Source organism: Limanda limanda, chromosome 7 (genome assembly GCF_963576545.1).
Source record: "Limanda limanda chromosome 7, fLimLim1.1, whole genome shotgun sequence".
Taxonomy (NCBI): Eukaryota; Metazoa; Chordata; class Actinopteri; order Pleuronectiformes; family Pleuronectidae; genus Limanda; species Limanda limanda.
This window is the reverse complement of record NC_083642.1, coordinates 940,677-960,637: the sequence shown is the minus strand read 5'-3', so window position 1 is coordinate 960,637 and position 19,961 is coordinate 940,677. Positions and strand designations below refer to the sequence as shown.

The following is a 19,961-nucleotide window of genomic DNA, read 5'->3' as shown; positions in this document are numbered from 1 at the left end:
AATGCACATTTTATTGTATATTTGACATTTTTATTGGTTTGAAGAAGAAGAAGAACAAAATCATTATAATACATATCCATGTGTATGTTATATAGTTTATTGTTATTGCTCTTCAATTTTTGTTTTGTTTGAAAAGAAATTTACCTCAAGACTTTATATTTATTTAACTTTAAAATAAAAAAGATATGAGAAAACGTGTATTGTACGTGCTCCAATGTATGCTGTGTATTTGTTATTGTTTAGAAAGTTCAACTTGAACAAATGTAAATGTACATTTTAACGGTATATAGAGGTTATATAAAACTATAGAGATGCTGTGAACCGTAAATACTTGTGTTGAATTCGTTCATAATTATAATAAATAATAATTATTATAAGTTCTTATTAATGTTCAGTCGGTGTTGATAACACGTGATGAGGAAGAGGAGGCGGAGCTCCGTGCACTCGGTGACGTCACAGAGCGTCTGACAGCAGGCAGAGTAAAGATGGCGTCGTGTGGGTCTCCGCAGCCCCTCTTCAGCAGCAGCTTCCCCGCGGCTCTGCTCGCGTTCCTGGGCCTGATGAGCGCACTGAGCCCGGGGAGCTGCGACGAGCAGGTGCCGCTGATCCTGTGGACGAGTGAAGGGTGAGACGAGAGAGGAACGGCCGGCGGTTAGCAGCTAGCGGTTAGCAGCTAGTGGTTAGCAGCTAGCGGTTAGAAGCTAGTGGTTAGCCGCTGCAGCTAGCGGTTAGCAGCTAGCGGTTAGCAGCTAGCGGTTAGAAGCTAGTGGTTAGAAGCTAGTGGTTAGCCGCTGCAGCTAGCGGTTAGCAGCTAGCGGTTAGAAGCTAGTGGTTAGCAGCTAGCGGTTAGCAGCTAGCGGTTAGCCGCTGCAGCTAGCGGTTAGCAGCTAGCGGTTAGAAGCTAGTGGTTAGCAGCTAGCGGTTAGCCGCTGCAGCTAGCGGTTAGCCGCTGCAGCTAGCGGGCAGTTGTGTGTTTTATATTAACACAGCCTCTGGTTCGTTGTAACGTGTCGATGATTGATGACAGTTACACGTCACATCCGGTGGGAACCTAGCAGTGATCGTGATGAGTGACAGCTGTCATGTCACCTGAGATCTGACGTCACACGGTCTATTTCTCTGTGTATTTAATCGTTTATCTATTAATATGCATCTTCAAGGTCATATTTACCCACAATGCACCTGCTGAGTAGACCAGCCAGGAGCCCTGGGGCAGAGGGATGCTGTCGCCCCCCCCCCCCACACACACACACTAAACCTGATATTAAGCAATGAGCTCATTTAACTGACAACACGTTTGAGAAGTCATTATTGTTTAATACAATTTATTCAAGTTAAAAAGCCCAATCAGAAAGTGTGTGTGTGTGTGTGTGTGTGTGTGTGTGTGTGTGTGTGTGTGTGTGTGTGTGTGTGTGTGTGTGTGTGTGTGTGTGTGTGTCTGCTCAGGTGAAGCAGGTTACATGTTGTTGAAATGTTTCTTGTGTATTTAAAGGAACTGAACTGTTTCTCCTGCAGGGTCTCTGCTCCTCGCCAGGCTCCTCCCACTGGCGGGCACATCGTGGGGCAGCAGCAGCTCGCCAGCTACCTGGAGAACGCTCTGACCCAGGGGCCGAGGAACGTGCTGCTGTTCCTACAGGACAAGGTACACACACACACATCACACAGACACACAAGGGACAGACTAGGGATGGGCATAATTAATCGACGATCGATTAATTGATCATTAAGAATTTCGTCGATAACATTATTTTGTCATAGGCGAAATTCTGTTGCGTTCCCTGCCAACCCTGCGAAGCTATACGTCTCCATGAGCGCATGAGGAGTCCACTGCTCTTCTTCGAGTAGGAGGTCGGGATATCCGAGTTTCCTGAACGCAGCACAGTGAGGATGTTAGCAGCTGTAGGAAGCAGCCCGGAGTTATACTCTACAAACCCCGCTGAGAGAGCAGCAGCTAGCCGCTGAGAGCTAGATGGATCTGATGGTTCTCGACCTCTCAGTCCGGCTGTTGTCACGTCCTCAATCCCGGAACCCCTCACCCAGACCCGGGTCTGTACGGGTTCCCTTCCCCGTAGACTGTGCGGACATGAAGCAGAGCTCCGCAGCTAGCCTCCGGAGCTAGCTGAGGCTAGCTCCAAAGCTAGCTCCTTCGGACCCGGACAAAGCCGGGTCTGGTGGAGGGGTTCCGGGAGTGAGGACGTGACAACCACCGGACTGAGAGGTCGAGGGCCGCGGAGTCCAGCGAGCTCTCCGCGGCTAGCTGCTAGCCGCTAGCTGCTCTCTCATCGGGGCTGAACAGTACAGCAGAGCTTATTTTCAAGTGTAACATTGAACGATCCGTTTAACTGCCACAAGAGTTGTTCATCTTGTAATAAAGATCTCAATGAGGAAACACGCTGGGTTTTTTCTATTTTCACTGCATTTTAACATATATATAGTGAATTTTAATGTAAAAATATTAACGATTAATCGAAAATTCGTCATTAACTCTCCAACAATCGATTAAGACAATTTAATTGAATGCCTATCCCTAGCACAGACACACATGCTACAGATACACATGGGACAGACACACACTATGTGAGGACAATCATCAGCTCCACCGAGGAGGTTAAGTTTCCATTAGTGTCTGAGTTGCTGCTTTCACACATGAGCTGAAGACTCATAAACAGGCAGGTTAACACAAACAAAGTGTTTACACTCACACGTACGAGGGAAACTCAGTGAAACACAGAGATAATGACACGTTGTTGAATTCCTCTTCTTGTCTTCCTCCAGATGAGCGTAGAGGACTTCACCATGTACGGAGGAGCGTTCGGGAACAAGCAGGACAGCGTCTTTCCCAACCTGGAGGTGGGATCATGGTTTCTCCTCCTCGGTTCAGTTTGATGCTAACGACTGAGTTGGAGGAGGAAACTCATCCTGAGAGTTTCCATTGTACAGAATGTGTTCTTCACTGTTGTGTCTCCTGTGTCTCAGGGGGCTCTGATGTCCTCGTCCTCCCAGCTGGTGCTACCTGCCGTGTCCTGGCCGGCCTCTAACGCAGTGATTGGTCAGCTCCAGGACCAGTTGGAAACCTCCCCTCTGTACATGGACCCTGAGACCCTGAGTCAGCTGAGGCTGAACGCCTCCTCTCCGGCCCTGCTGGTGTTCAGGCTGCCCTACGGCGTCGGGTGGGCACCAACTCTTTCACCTTTAGAGTTCACTCAGAACTGTTATTGTATTCATTTAACTGACATATTAAATATTTGTGTGAAGATTGTCTCAGTATCTCACAGTTTTCTCGTCTGACTTTCTCTCAGGGCTGATCTGATGTCTGCTAAAGAAATTCTCAGTGGAAACGGTGAGTCCATTAAACCATTAAATACATTTCTGTGCTTCAACAGCCTGGTTTGGTTCTAACTGCTGTAACGTGTTGATTTCATTCTTAACGCTGACCTTGAGTTTGTTGTTCTTTCATTTTAAATCTTTGAATTTTTTTCACCCACCCTTTATCACTGTCTTCTATATAAAAGCCCTTGTGTTTCTCTATCTCTGTCCTGATTGGCTGCTGGTGCACGTGTTGTCTTTCAGACGAGGTGATTGGTCAGGTGTTGAGCATCATGAAGACTCAGTCTGTTCCGTACACGGCTGTTTACTCAGCCCTGCGACCCTCCCGGGTGAGTGAAGAGCCTCAGTTCTACCCTTACATCTGTGCTCTGATGTTTGTGTGATGAACTGATTTCTCTGTTTCCTGTTGTTTAGTGTTTTTCAAACGTTCTGTATAGGGATGTCACGAGAACCGATACCTACGATACCTGTCGATACTAAGATAACAAAACGATGCCGATGCCCAAGTTTTTGAAGCACCGTAGGCATCGTGAGCTTCGATGCCAGCAGCTGTTAGCAACTTAGCATTAGCATCGGTGCTGCGCCAGTCGACGTTTACATTCAGAAAACCAAGACGGCAACTGAGGCAGATGACCGTGGCATTATCATTTAATGCATAATGTGTCTCACAACAAAGCGTCACTCACATGCGTCCGCAACTACCGTATAACCCTCAGTATATGCGCAGCGCAAGCACATTGAATTACCGTACATGACATTAACAACATCCAAATAATGCACTTTTTTTTTACCGTGGTATCGAAATTGGCATCGAGAATCGTGTTATTTTACTGGTATTGGCACCGACTACTGAATTGTTGGTATCGTGACACCCCTAGTTCTGTATCAATAAGGTTTGTAGTTATTATTCATGTTTTGGTATTTGACGTCTGTGCAGGAGGCAGCGTCCCTCTCCGTGGAGGCCGGCGTGGGCGGAGGCCGCTCGCTGCTGCAGGTCAGAGGAGGACACAGGGAGAGAGAGAGAGAGAGGGAGAGGCAGCGCAGGATCAAGGAGAAGACGGAGATCTACGGTCCAGTGGAGTTTAAGGTGGAATGTCTTGGTGACATCTTTTTTAGGGTGTTTGATTCCAACTTGTGTTTTCTCTACGTCTGGAGAACAGACTTGTTTCCCTCTGACCTCCGCCCTCGCTCTTCTCCTCAGGAGGGGGAGGACACCTGCATCCTCCTGTGGGCGAAAGGCCTCTCGGTGAGCATCCTGCGGAGCGGCCGCTGGGAGGAGCACGACCTGACCCGGTCCACCTTCGGAGAGGGAGTCAGCCCCAAGCTCCACGGCTCCAGCTGCGACAAATCCAGAGCAAAGTAAAACCAGTCACTTTAAAAACAGATGAAATAAACAAAGCCTCTGTCGGGAGGTTTGGTTCATTTGCAGAATCTGATGCCTGATGTGGATTTTGGGGCCAAATCTATGTTGTTAAAGAGTAAAACATTTCCAATACGGATAAATCTGCAGATATGTTTATATATATATTTGTCGAAAAGTTGTCAATGATTCCTGAGATGTCGTTATCAAATCCTTATGACAAAGAAATGTATTTAATTTTGATATTTTACAGTTTGAACCTAAACTTTATTATAAACAATAAATATATAGAAAACATTTATGTAGAACTTGAATTAAGAAAATAATCTGCAGATTAATTATCAGATGTTTGTTTGTCATAAAAAGTGGATGTTATTTAACTTTTTTTCAATTTCTCTTTTTCAGGTTGGTTCTTAGTTATGAAGACGTCCTCGGCCACAGCAGCTTTAAACTGATGTGAGTCTTTAATTAAAAATTTTTAATATAAAATGTCACGTCTCCTCCTGAAGACTTTAATCACTACATGTATGTGTGTGTGTGTGTGTGTGTGTGTGTGTGTGTGTGTGTGTGTGTGTGTGTCTCTGTGTGTGTGTGTCTCTGTGTGTGTGTGTGTGTCTCTGTGTGTGTGTGTGTGTCTCTGTGTGTGTGTGTGCAGCTTCGCTATGAGCCAGCGTCTGTACAAGGTGTCTGCTCGCCGCTGGTTCACGCTGGACGCGGTGCAGCTGGAGTACGATGGAACCAAAGCAACGTTCAACGGCAGCAGGAACGTCTACGCTCCGGCCGAGTACTCGTACCGCTGCGAGTCCGTCACCAGCTTCCGGTGGCCGCTGCTCGTCCCGCACTCCGCCAAAGATCCGGCCAATCAGTGGAGGGTCTCTTTTGAGGATCTGCAGGTAAGATCTCCAGCTATGTTATATTTCTGTCTTCATACTATAAGATATCCTATTAAAGGAGGAGTTGGAGTAATGACCTCTTCTCCTCCACAGATCCAGGGCTTCAACGTGTCGGGCGGCGAGTTCTCGTACGCCAGCGACTGCGCCGGCTTCTTCTCCGCTGGGATCTGGATGGGCCTGATGACCAGTCTGCTCATGCTCCTGGTCCTCACCTACGGGCTGCACATGATTATGCAGCTCCACACGATGGACCGCTTCGATGACCCCAAGGGCCCGGCCATCTCCGTCCCCCTGACAGAGTGACGTCCGTCCTCCTTCCTGTCCCCTCCCTCCCTCCCTCACTGCAACGCTTCCTCTCCCTCCCTTTACCTTCCTCTCCCTCCCTTTACCTTCCTCTCCCTCCCTTTACCTTCCTCTCCCTCTCCATCTGTAGTTGGGCATTACACAGCATCTCGTGAAGTTGTCAGAATAAGAGTTTATCAATCATACAACATGTTTTTTTAAATGTGTGTCCTGAGTCTGAAGAGGCCAGTTTCCAGCTGGTTGATGTTGGAGTTTCTCTGGAAGATAAAAACCTGAATTAAACCAATATTCAGTTTACTGCACAGCAAGAGAATTGACCAGTTACTGAATTAGTGATTTCTCTCTCTGAGCAGCTGCTGTGAAACTTCAAATGTTTGAAGCAAATCAAACAAGAAACAGGTTAAAAATCTCTCGTCCTCCTGAATGTGATCTTCGTTGATTCTGTAAATCTCTTCAGAGCAGTGGAACATTTCCAAACATGGCCGAGTGTTTATCCTCCAGAGAAACTTGAACACGAGGTCTCAGACTTATCTGGATCAATATGTCCGACATGAAAAGGGAAACAACTGTACATATTGGGTCATAAATAAGTTATAGAAGTGAAAAGTATTATGAAATGCTATTTATTGACGAGACTACCGTCGTTTGTGTGTTTACATTGTGTCTGTGAGTAAACCAGTGAAACGTAGATATTGAATGAAGGGAAACAAGATCAGGACAAATGATCCATTAATAATGTCCATTACATTCCATTAAGTTTAGGTCAAAGGGAAGAACTTATGACATTCAGATTGTTATTTATTTACTGAAGAACTGAACTACATAGTCAAACATTTCCAGGTTTTTCTGAATAATCCTCATGGTTTTCTTACTTTTCAACAGGAACTTTGTTTCTTGACTTAAACTGTTGACGTGCACTGAAATATGATAAATGTGAACTTGTTATTTTTCTGTTATTTATTTTGTGTTCTGTTGAATTGTGGTGAATATTAATAACGTGAGGTTGTGAGTGTGGTCCTGTGTCGTGCTGCTGCTGCTGTGACCCCAATAAAACATCTGTGACAACACCTTGTGCTTCAGTTTCAGACGTTAACTCAACCTGGAATAACAACCTGTATAAAAACTAAAAATACTACACCAGGTTATTTCCAGACTCGTATCAGGTCCCTGCTGTTAAGTAACAAACACGTTCATAAATTAGTTTTCTACTTGTTTTCTACATTCTCTCGTCTGATCCAGACCTAAAAGCAATGAGTAATACCAGCGGAAGGTTGAAGGTTTGAGATTAACTTTCTAAATTGTCCAAAGGTTGGAAGTCAGGTCCACTTGACAGCTGAGAAAATAAATAAAAGATCCTTCAGTCAATTAAAAATTTAAAAGGCAGTTTCTTTAATTTTCATTTCATTTGTAAATCCAAGAAAAACAATCCTGTTCATTTTATATTTGATGTTTGAAATCGTTGAGGCACAATGACACTGCTGTACCGACAACAGTGATGGACACACACAAACATAAGAAGACTCTATCAATATTCTGGCATTAAAACAACAAACAGTTACTGTAATAAATAATGAATGGTCAGTATTGGAGGTTTCCAGTTGAGCCTCACTGGGCCTCGGCTCCTCAGCTCTCCAGATTCAGGATCCCAGCAGGAAGAACCCGGACGCCCCAGTAAGCTCGCTTCACTCTGCGGAAGCTGCCGTCCTGCACGTCACAGCGGTACGTTCCTGGAGATATCACCATGTGTAAAGTCTGTTCACTTTAATCATTTTTAATCTGGTTACACAGTATTCATACTGTTTGTACATATATATATACACATATGCTTTCTATTTGTTATATTTCTTCATGCTGATGTTGCATATCTATTGCTTTTCTTCACTAACATTTCACTGTAGCAGGAAATATAACTTCTTATTTCTTTGTCTCTTAACTTACTTGGTCTAACTTTGTATTGTCTTGTCTGTGATCGTGAGCAGCTGTGGATTGTGTCTGTGTATAAATGTGTATCTGTTAATCCACATCACATAGTTTGGACCAGTTTTAAAAGAAGAAGTGAATATTTGATCAATGTTTCACTCACAGACCGAATCAGATAATTTAACAGTTTAATTTCACCGACACAAAATGTTTTCAGTCCCAGAGTGGAGATGTGTTTGGGTTCTGTCACTGGGTCTGACTCTGGTTAATGTGACAACACGTGTGTGTCTGTGCACGTGCACATGTGTGTTTACCTGCGTGCTCCTCTCGGACCGGGTCCAGAATCACCCGGTGCAGATGAGGAGATTTCCAGCCGGCAAACAGAGAGTCGTCGGAGGAGATGATTCCTCCAGCGAAACGCCACGACACCCTGAAACCACTCTCCCATTACTGCATGTTATTATCACATATAGATCTTCCACAAAGAACTGTGTGTGTGTGTGTGTGTGTGTGTGTGTGTGTGTGTGTGTGTGTCCTCAAGGAAACAGCTTCACAATTGTTATCCACTGAATTGATCAAATCTTGGTTTCAAATGGGAATATTAAGTATTTCTCTTTCATTTGTAACTAAATAAGCAACGATAAAAGACAGACACTCGGTGAGTTGTGATATTTATCGTTGTGTATTGTGTGATCGGGTCCTGAGCTCTCTCCTCCTCTATCACCTCCATGATGCCCGCCTCATGGTCTTCATCACGTCTCCCAGACAGTCGACCTCCAGCCTCTCTCCTGAGGTCACCGTCAGCGTCCGGAGGCCGCACTGCCACGACTCCTGACACTTCACCTGGTGCACGCGACACTCCTCCGACACCTGGTGAGCACACACATCATGAAGGTTACCACACTGTGAGCTCTTCTCATCTGCTGCGTTCATTCATCTCTTGTGTCTCTGAGGTACCTCCATCCCATCTTTTCTTCCTGGGTCCTCCTCCTCCGTCGCTCTGTTGTTGTCTCTCAGCAAACACAGGGTTTGGGTTTTGAACCCCAGGCCACAGGTGGCGCTGCAGGGGGAGCTGCTGGTGATGACCTCCACCTGCTCCTCATCTGCATCCTCCATGTCAGCTGAGCCCACAGGATGGAGGAGGAGGAGGAGGAAGAGGAGGAGGAGAAGGAGGAGGGGACGATGAAGGCCTTCAGATGCAGGAAGCATTTCAAAGTTTGATGTTGAATCTGCAGAAAAGAGGAAAGTTTTCACTTCACTATTGAGTCCAAAGAGTCAGCTGTTATTATAAATGATGAGTTTTCATTAAATCACAGTTTTACAGTGTTGATTAAATTCCATTCTGTCCATAAGTGTTTCCTGTGTCAGCTGCAGAAGGAACCATAATGATGACGAGATAGAAATCTCCATAGATCTGAGATTAACTGTAAACTTACAACCTCTTCTTATACATTTCACCCTCATTTACATATCCAGTTAATTTCAGACACAGAGAAAAACTGCATAGGAGCAAACTAATAAACTACTTCACAATTACCTTAATTCAAACCTTGTGATTAGAACAATGTACAGTTAGACCTTGAAACTTTGATACTGACTTAAATACAGTGATGAGACATTACAGTGGAAACCAGTCCCGGGCACTTGCCACCAGGGGAGAATGGTTCTGTCCCAGTTCTGAACCTGTGAGTCCGTCCAGATGTTCCTCCTCCAGCTGCAGGACTTTGAGGTTCTGTGGTGCACGCCTATCACCAGCAACATGATGATCAAAGGCTAAATCCATGACCAATTAAGATCAGTGACACGCCTCTGATCTTGGCTGTGTAATAGAGTTGAACTATTTGACCTAAGACTATATATATTATCATAATATGATCTTTCTGTATCTCTGACACACATCTGAGCCCTCACTGCCCCTCGGATATGATAATATCACTCAGGTGATTCTGCACCACAGGGAACCAACCAGCCTGGATCGTTCAGCTCCAGTTTCCACCTGAAGATAAAGTAAATCAGACCAAAGATTTAAAAGAAACAGGCTTGACTTTTTATTTTTTAAAGTCGTTCCTTTAACTTACCCATTTAAATCGATCTAGCGTCTCACTGCTGACAAATAATAGATCCGCGACAAGTCGTGCTCCGATGGCGTCTTTGCTTTGAAGCCTTTATGCTTCTTGAACCATTTTCTCCCTTGTTCACTAAAATCTAATGTCAAAGGTCAGAGGTTTTTCTCATCTGATGGAAACTGTGAGATGTGGAAACACACTCGTGCACATGATGACAATCTCAGCAGTGACGGACGTGCGCACTCGCATGTACACACACTGCGCACGTACATGCACGCACAACGCATGACGCAGTTGCGTGAGTGCGAGTCGGTGCATGCTGAGCTGCTGCGTGTGTAAACTCTTTTTTCTTACTAAAATTCTATTTGTAAGTCAGACCTGGAACCTGCTGAGAGATCGATACCAGAGAAGAAACTGACTCAGGGTCAGTGACGAACAGAAGTGCTGAGCAAACGACCTCCAGCCAGAAACTGTGTGTTCAGGGGTCATGAGCACATGATCATCATCATATCTGCTATTAGGGTTGCAAAATTCCGGCAATATTCAAAGTTGGAAACTTTCCATGGGAATTAACGGGAATATACGGGAATTAACGGGAATAAACTGGAAATGTTGTGGGTAATTTATACTAACTGTATTTACCTTGTCATATACAGACATAAATATAAACATTTTGTTGTGTCATAGGCTGATTTGAGCCCTGAGGAAACTTTGGGCACTTGACTATATGCTTCTGCATCGTTGTGTCATTCTTAACATAGGTCTTTGCACAGTATTTGCAAATGTACACAGCCTTTCCTTCTACATTGGATGAGGTGAAATGTCTCCACACATGAGAGAGTGCACGTGGCATTGTTCTGTAGAATAAGATGAGAAAAAAGTTTGTAAAAAAACACTAATGCAATGCCAGAGATATAAATAGTTAGCCAAACAATTGGAATCGTCTGTAAACATATTTTACAATTGATGGATAAATGAATGGAAATAGTCTAGATGAACAGATGAACAATCCTCAATCAGCATGCTAATATATTTTCCCAGTAATATCATGGAAACTTACCTGACTAGTCCTGCACTCTACAGCAGGCCTCAGTAGCCCTGCTGTAGAGTGAAGCATGCTGGGAGTTATCTGTGCATGTGATGGAAGAATGACCAGTGGAGGGTTGAAACTCAACGTTCCATACATCTTTAAAATAGAGTTTTGAATCATGTTTTTATTGCTCAGCGTTTAATTTGCTTATTTTTTTTTTTTTTTCAAAATTCCCAATATTCCCGAGCTTAATATTCCCGTGGAAAGTTTCCGGAAAGTTTCCGGAAATTTACTGGAAACTTTCCGACCCTTTGCAACCCTATCTGCTATACACGGAAAATAAGACTGTTGCTTCCAGGTGATACTGTTAAAGCGTGTTTGTTTATCCTTTAAGAGAAGATGAGCCGAACTTAGTTTGCTCAATTAAGTATTTATTTAGAAAGCAATGAACAGGTTACAGCAAAGCAATGGGCTTCCAGTTCACTAGTTGTATCAGAGCGCCCTGAACATCCGGGGTCTGTCTATGTTATAACAGTAGATCTTCGTTCCTCCTCCTCCTCGGAAGTGCAAACGCGTAATCCATCCTCCTGGCTTTTGGAATACGGAAGTAGAACAGGGAGAGACTCCCAATGACGCTATAGTTGCTAGGCAACGTGTTCACGTCATGAAAGGCCTTGAACCAGCAGGTGCAATGTGGGCCAAAGGTGTTTACAATTGGAAAAAAGATTATTATGTTTTCTGCTTCATCAACACAATCAATCCTCGAAACCAAAGCAGCATACAACAATAAGTCAACAGCGTCACTCGGTCTGACCTCCAGGACTTTATCAGACAGCTGTGAGACTGACCATCGTTGTGACGCACACATTTATTATTTGTAGATTAAACATTAGGAGAGGAAAAGGTTATTATAAAATCATTTGTACCAATGCCTAATATCTAGCTAAAACTGTTCCTATCTTTATTGTTCAGAGTTCAGTCAGACACAGATTATAGTTAAAAGTTGGAAATCCCAACAGACCCTCTTCTCACGCCCTTAAGGGTGTGACCACTTACTGGGGATTTCATGTACCCCCAACCTTCATCCCATCCAGTGCAAACCTGTACTCATCTTCATCATCATCGTCAGCATCGTCATCTCCTTCGTCTTCAGCAAACAGCTTCGTCGCATCAGCACCACCTTCCCCACCACCAGCATCAGATCAGCTGGGGGCATGAGGCACGTTTTCCTTCCTCAGAGCCGTGGTGATCTATTCAGTAATTTCAGAGTCTACAGCCATGTCATGTCATGGTGCGTAGAGGTGGAGAGGGCACTGGTCACTCAGCCACCAGGGGCGGTTCGGAAAAGATGTCTTTCAAGAACTTCCTATCATAGTACACACACATAACCCTCTCCTGCCAGTAGCAGATCCAGGGCCATTCGGTTCTCTGTGACCACACAGGGTACAGGAGCAAGCTGTTCAGATTTCAGCTTCTTTCAGATCTACTCCAAAACAAAATTGTCAAGAATTGTCAGTGAGGCTTTTTTCAATTTTAAGAGTCAATGATCTGGATCTTAGCCTTGTAAAGATCCTTTTGTTGAATTGATACTCGCCTACAGGCCAGGTGTTTAAGCTTGCACTGTACAGGCCAGGCGCAGGGCGTAGTCGGTCGTGGTGGAGGAGGTGGAGTTGACACCGGATGGGAGTGGGTGGTGAAGACATGAAGCCCAGATCCCAGAGATGGAAAGGAAAAAAACAGAAAAGTGATTAATTTACTGCGATGTGTAATTGAGATTAAAATAGATAATATAAACTTATACTTAAAAAGAAACAAACAAATAATTGAAACAAAACATACATACCCTCTTTTGATTCAACAATTTCAATAAAACTGGTGTGGTCGGCCAAATCAGTGGACATTAAAAAATAAAAGGTTGAACAAGTTGAATTTCAATGAGCAGCAGATATGACAGTGTTTGAGTATTTGTGTTCAAACCATTTTCCAAAATTCATTGACTGCTTCATAACACGATAATTCAGAAGCTTTGACGTCAAACTGTTCTGTTTTAAAACAGGAATCACATACAAAAAGGACAATTGTGTGAGACATGAGATTCAATCAAACGTTTCAGAGTTGACAGCGGAAACAATTCAAAACAATTTAAATAAAAGTTATTCTGCCACAATTTTCTTCATGATAAAATTAAAAACAATAAGTAGAGCTTAACATCACCTTTCAAATTAAGAGCATAAGATGTTAAGATAACGTATAAAACATAACAAAAATAAAAACCCGTCCTCCCTAAATTTAAAAGTTAAAAGGTCCAAAATGAATTTAAATATAATTATTGAATTGGCAGTCGTCTTTCTTCTTTTAATCCCGATCACCTGTGTGTCTCTTCTCCAATCTGAATTAGTTTTAAGGATTCGTGCGTCACAGTCTTATCTGTTCAGCCAAGACTCTGCACTGTTTAGACTTATTGTTACAAACAACCTTTGTTCATTCCCTTGATTAACATTGCTTTGCAGTAACCCCTCATCGCCTCTCAACAACACTACACATATCATTTCACCTCCTTCTCATCTCCGCACAATCAAAAACTATATCAATAAACAGAACTTGTTTTAACAGGTTATCTGCTTACCTTATAGTTTGAGTATGTGGAGAATCGACAGGAGCAGCCTCGACCTTGGGGTCTCCGGTCTTTCTGGTCAAAAGATTGTCTTCAGGAGTCGGTGCAGGCGGACGCCCAGTGCATCATCGGCCTCCATTACCCGAAGCCCATGGGGCATCACGCGGAGGCGAGCAGACTCAACATCGAGAGGATGAAGAAGATCTACCAACAGCTCAGCCGATACAGGGGACTGGGTAAGAGATTGAGAAACATGTTTCCACCATTATGAAACCATTAGATGCTGGTTTGTGTTCTGACGCCCGGGCCTGAGTGGTTCTGGTTCTCTGGCACACACACACACACACACACACACACACACACACACACACACACACACACACACACACACACACACACACACACACACAAATATACAAACTGCTCACTACACGGGCGGTCATTGAGTAATCATGTTAAATAATTGTAATTAAAATATAGACCAAAATAATCGTAATTATGATTTTTGCCATAATCCAGCAGGTTTAACAAACATCTCAGCAGCACAACTGACGTGGACATTCTTTTAGAAGCAGCAGATTGTAAAATGTAAATTCTGGTCTGCTGGAGTCCGGGGGGGATGATGACCTTCTCTCCCGCAGAGCAGCAGCCAGGGACCAACAGCAACAACACACAATGTAAGTTGAGTCTCTACCAATGGAGATTCTGAGATGTTTCTGTCTTCACGCCTTGGAAGAGATGGTTTCACTTTGTCCTCTTCTTCTTCTTCTGCCAGTGCTTGGAGTGTCAGGGAGCTCTGTGGCTTCAGGTGACTGCAGCAGAAGTATCCTACTCAACTCTGACAGCAAAGAACAGAAGGGACAGCAGCAGCATCATCATCATCATCATCATCATCATCATCATCATCATCATCATCATCATCATCATCATCATCATCAGCAGCAGCAGCAGCAGCAGCAACATGGTAGTTCATCTCCTGATGTCTAACTTCATACTTTTCACTGAGTTTGTTGAATATGTTGCTGGAACATTGACGTTAAAATCTTTATTAACCAGGAAAGATGAACACAAAGTTTTCTAGGTTCACTTTGCACCAGAGACTGTTTATTCAAAGCTCTGCACATAAGCAATAAAATGTGACAGAATATTGAAGAAGAGTTTGAGGACGACTCATTAATGAATAATAATAAAGTATCAACATAGGACAAGAGAACACAACTTTACCTTTACTGTATAATAATAAAAAGAGCACACATTATTACACACACACACACACACACACACACACACACACACACACACAAATGTGTACAACAGGGACTTGTATCTCAGACATATGAAGGGTTCAACATTTCATAGAAACAACAGTTTTACTTGTTGGTGAAGTTCAAATTATTTCTAGAATCCAGGTGTTTTTCTAGTCGATATGAAAGTTGCCACAAGAGGGCGACACTCACCCCAGTGGATGGTTCTCCTCTCTCTCGTGCAGTTCTTCTCCCACCCACCAGAGGCAGCAGCACAGGGAAACGGGAGTGGGAGCAGTGTTAATTTTGGCAGCTATTTTTGATTTAGTCTTAGTCTTAGTCTTTTGACGAAAATGCATATTAGTTTTAGTCTAGTTTTAGTCATTTTTATCCTTCTTAGTTTTCGTCTAGTTTTAGTCGCCGAAAACAAATTACATTTTAGTCTAGTTTTAGTCACATTTAATAGACACATTAAACTCCTTATCTTCCCTTCTCAGGCCCCCCCCCCTGTGTTGTGTCTACAACTGCGTACTAGTCTAGCCTGCAGTACTTAGGTTGTCCATTAGATGTCCCTCCTATAGGTCTATAGCAGGGGTCGGCAACCTTTACTATCAAAAGAGCCATTTTGCCCCCTCTTCCCCCAAATAAAATGTGTCTGGAGCCGCAAAACATATTTGATAACAAAGCTGATACAATGTTATATAAAGTTATACTATACTAATCTGTAGATTATTGCATTTATGAAATTATAGAACAACAATAAAGAAAACTGTTGACATTTTATTTATTTTTACCTGTTACAACAAAGGGAAACACCAAATGCTTATGAAGAGGAGAAGAAAATACACAGGCAAGTGTCGGCCTACTTTGAAATAAATTAAACGCAGAACTATGTAGGGTTATTTGAGTCATCCCCTTATTTGTGGGAAATGTATGAAATAAGAAGAACCCTATTTTGAAATAAATAAAACCATATAGCTGCAGCCTATATATTTAAGTTGGCGAAATGTGAAAACAAAAAGTGAGAGCAGATCAGACCGGAGGAGGAAACTGAAGCGGGACCGGTTCGCTGTCTGGCAGCACACACACACACACACACACACACACACACACACACACACACACACACACACACACACGCACACGCACACACACACAGACACACACACTCGCCGCTCCGGGTACTTCATGACGGCCTGATACGATTATGTTTTTAAAAATTGTTGTGACTTAGTCAACCGCCAACATTTTCGTTTCGTCTCGTCTCGTTAACGAAAATTTAAATAGATTTCGTCATAGTTTTTATTTTCAAAGATCCATTTCGTTACGTCTTCGTCTCGTCTTAGTCATGGGAAAAGGGGCGTTAACGAATATTTTTCGTTATCGTTATCGTCAAAGAAATTAACACTGAGTGGGAGTCGGAACGTGACGGGTTGGGAGAGGAAGAGGAGGCTATAGATTTACATAATAAAGACTAGATGTCTCGTCTGCGTTGCTGGCTAAAGGTCGGCGCATGCTTCTGCAACGGCGTCTGCTGCTTTTCATGCAGTTGTGACGCAGGACTCGTTGTCATTCATGGTTTTCCAAGCGTTGCGCGTGTTGCCATGCAATTCCCCGCCAGAACACTAGGCGGAGTAATGTTTTTTGTCGAAGTCAGCTCTTCTTCGTGTGTGGCACGAAGAAGAGCGGTTTATTTTCATCGCCACGGCGGCTCCTCAGAGCCTTTTTCTGGCGGACAAACCCTCCGGTCAGTGACGGGTTATACTAGTGGTCATAGTTTCAGATCTCTTCTGCCAAGTGCTCTTCTATTTGGTCCATATTCGTTCTTCTAAATCTTCCGTGGTTTCCGCCGGTATTATCGGGCATGAACTGGAAATGCGACTCCGGAAATAATGTAGTCAGCAGACCAATCACGGCCTTGCTGGCTACGTGACGCTTGCGCAGCTTTGCCGTCTAGTTAGAAACATTGGGCGATGCACGTAAGCACGTAAGAAGGGATATGTTAAGGCCGGCGCATGCTTCTGCGTTTTCACAGGCCCGGAAGCGCAAGAGCCCTTCCGGGCCCCTTACGTGCTTATGTGCGTCGCCCAATTTTTCTAACTAGACGGCAAAGCTCCCCAAGCGTCACGTAGCTGGCAAGGCTGTGATTGGTCAGCTGACTACATCATTTCCGGAGTCGCATTTCCGGTTCATGCCCGATAATACCGGCGGAAACCTACGGAAGATTTAGAAGAACGGATATGGACCAAATAGAAGAGCACTTGGCAGAAGAGATCCGACACTATGACCACGAGTATAACCTGTCGCTGACCGGAGGATTTGTCCGTCAGAAAAAGGTTCTGAGGAGCCGCCGTGGCGATGTAAATAAACGGCTCTTCTTCGTGCCACACACGAAGAAGAGCCAACTTCGACAAAAAACATTACTCCCCCTAGTGGTCTGGCGGGGAATTGCTTCGCAACACGCGCAACGCTTGTAAATCCATGAATGACAACGAGTCCTGCTTCACAACTGCGTGAAAAGCAGCAGACGCCGTTGCAGAAGCATGCGCCAGCCTTAAGTACTTAAGGGGCCCGGAAGGGCTCTTACTCTTCCGGGCCTGTGAAAACACAGAAGCATGCGCAGGCCTGAACAGAGACGAACGTCCGCACATGGCGGCCATCTTGCTAGGGGGCAGCTCGGTCACCCATAACATTGTGTTGGTAGTGGTAAATAACCATAACTTGCTAAATTTTCAACCGATTTTTAAACGATCTGGTTTGTTATAAACGTCAGAGATGTAGTTATTACACTGCATAAATTATTCATTTTTTTAGAAAATAACATAAATATTCATAAGTATGCAGTGTCAGTGTCAAGATGGCCGTCACGTGCGGACGTCCGGCTCCGTCGAACGAGACATCTAGTCTTTATTATATATATCTATGGAGGAGGCGACCTGCTCTGGGCACAAGATGCAGAGGAAGAGGTCAGAGGTCAGTCTGCTCCTGGTCTGCTCCTAGAAAGATATCATAAAGATAATATTTATATTAAACAACAATGATATTAGTATTATTAATAATAATACTAATGACAATAATAATAATTATATAATATAACCACTTATTTTTAACATTTTCTTAAAAGAGAATATCCAGGTCCACTTACACTGCGTTTTTTTAACCAACCTTATTTATAATAGAAAGTAAAAACAGTGAAACCTATCATCAGTCACTCACATTTGCAAATTACTATTATATAACATGATGATAATAAATGTCATAATAGACTCTTGCTTCCATAAAGGATAGTCCGTTCCTATGGAAACCCAGATCTTAGACCAGACTTGGGCAAAGTACGGCCCGCTGGGCTTTTTAATCCGGCCCGCCGAACTTGTCCAAATAATAATTTAAAAAAAATAATTAAAATTTAATTTAAAAAATTTTTTTTTTTTTTAAACTAACAATTTCGCACTTTAATGGCACGTACTTATAGAACTTTGTAGTTTTGCTTAATTTTTTAAGAAATCGTACTTTCTTGATTCTTGTTGTTCTGGGTTTGAACCCTCGGGGTTGATGCACTTATTGTAAGTTGCTTTGGATAAAAGCGTCAGCTAAATTAAATTTGCCCGGGAGTGTGGTGTATCGGGCTCGAAAGGTCACATGATCTCCCTTCACTTGTTCCCTTTGCCCTGTGAGCCCTTCTGTAAAATCAGAGGATCAAGGAAACGAGAAGTGGACAATGAGCCGAGGGTTTAACACGGAGTCGACAACAAAATACTTTTTCACTGAAGTCCAATCGAAGGCTGTTTGCCTGATATGCAGAGAAACTGTCGCAGTTTTCATGGAGTACAACATCAGCCGTCACTTTGCTACGAAGCATGCTAACTACGCTAGCAAGCAGTCAACGCAAGAACGGGTGGATGCAGCTCAAACGTTGGCGACTAATTTACAGACTCAGCAACATTTTTTTTCACAGACGAACTGCGATTAAAGAGTCATCTACCAAGGCATGTTTTTTGGGCGACATTCGAAATAGCGAAGGCTAGCAAGCGTTTCTCTGAAGGCGAGTTTTTGTTAAATGTTCTTGCAAATAAGTGCTTTGTTACTTGGTGAAGGCCAAATCCTTTCATGTCATGATTTTCTCATGTCATTTATATTAGTTCACAAAAGCACTGTTCATCCATCTGTTCCTGGCCCTCTCTGTTCCTTACACATAAGGAAGAAATGTTATATTTGACAGAGGAAACAACAACATCAGAAACTTGTGTTGTAGTTTTAATGTCTTTGCTTTCACCTGAGTGTGTGAGCACATAATCATCATCATATCTTCCATACACTGAAAATAAGACAACGAAAGTTTCATTATTTTATTATTTTGATGTGTGTGTGTGTGTGTGTGTGTGTGTGTGTGTGTGTGTGTGTCTGGCAGCTCAGAGTGAAATGGTTTCAAGTCTTTCGTGCACATTGTGTAATGATGAACCAAACGAGTGAGATCAGACATTAAACTTAGTTTGAAGGAAATTTGTATCACAGCAAATCATAATAAACATTATCTGAAGACTTTTTAAGTGGAAGCTCGAGACCCTGAAGACTGAGCAGCCCCCCCGGTCCCTCTCTCAGTCATCACACAGTTAGCTGCAGCTTTCCCAGGGTTTGGGACATGAAGCTTTGGTATGGTTCTAATCAGCTGGAACGAAACGAACAACCCCCTGACAAATGTTGACGGCCTTCATGGAGAAATCATAAAGCAGCCGTGGGGTGACGTGTTTATTATTTGTGTCCGGTCGCAGCAGCAGGAGTCATCCATGTAAATGAAAGTCACAAAGTTCAAAGAAAATACAAAACAGCCGCTAAGTATGCAAAACCAGTTCCCAGTGGAAACTGTCAGAGGGAGAGTGCAGGCAAACAGGAGGCACCTTTGTAAATTAATGTAAATAATTTCTGTGTCCCCCCCGCAGATGACCTGGAGCGGTGATGTCACTGCCTGATTCACCTCGGACCTCCTGGCAGCAGAGAGAGGAACCTGTCGTCCAATCAGAGCGCAGGTTCGGACATGGACGCCGCCTCCGGAAACCACCGGAAACGGCTCTCAGCTTTTTTTCAAATGTCAGAAATCCCCCGGAGGAAACCCGAAGGTGGAAGTGGGATCTCTTCTTCCACTTGACCCAGTTTCCCTCCGTCACTTCCTCCTGGTTCGTGAGCCCGGGTGTCGTAACCTCACGAGG

At 43.6% G+C, this 19,961-nt stretch overlaps 2 protein-coding genes across 2 annotated transcripts; one reads left to right on the top strand and one right to left on the bottom strand.

The window, feature by feature from the left end:
* The first annotated feature begins 468 nt into the window (after positions 1–468).
* atp6ap1a (ATPase H+ transporting accessory protein 1a) lies at positions 469–6,950 on the top strand. The gene is made up of 11 exons (XM_061075170.1): positions 469–625; positions 1,516–1,642; positions 2,776–2,850; positions 2,977–3,170; positions 3,300–3,340; positions 3,571–3,656; positions 4,265–4,414; positions 4,529–4,686; positions 5,093–5,143; positions 5,343–5,580; positions 5,674–6,950. The coding sequence occupies exons 1-11, from the start codon at positions 486–488 to the stop codon at positions 5,881–5,883; spliced, it is 1,470 nt and encodes a 489-aa protein (XP_060931153.1). The 5' UTR covers positions 469–485; the 3' UTR covers positions 5,884–6,950.
* Positions 6,951–7,488: 538 nt separating this feature from the next.
* tmem81 (transmembrane protein 81) lies at positions 7,489–8,946 on the bottom strand (the record flags this gene model as incomplete). The annotated part of the gene is given in 4 exon segments (XM_061074008.1): positions 7,489–7,610; positions 8,118–8,233; positions 8,528–8,673; positions 8,761–8,946. Coding segments are annotated over 4 exon segments (570 nt in total), but the record flags the coding sequence as incomplete, so codon positions are not given.
* Positions 8,947–19,961: the final 11,015 nt, after the last annotated feature.

Bases quoted from the DNA above. Each gene is read 5' to 3' on its own strand.
- atp6ap1a (XM_061075170.1), top strand. From the start codon at position 486: ATGGCGTCGTGTGGGTCTCCGCAGCCCCTCTTCAGCAGCAGCTTCCCC. The intron at 1,643-2,775 runs GTACACACACAC...GTCTTCCTCCAG, and splicing joins TGCTGTTCCTACAGGACAAG to ATGAGCGTAGAGGACTTCAC. The intron at 3,657-4,264 runs GTGAGTGAAGAG...ACGTCTGTGCAG, and splicing joins CAGCCCTGCGACCCTCCCGG to GAGGCAGCGTCCCTCTCCGT.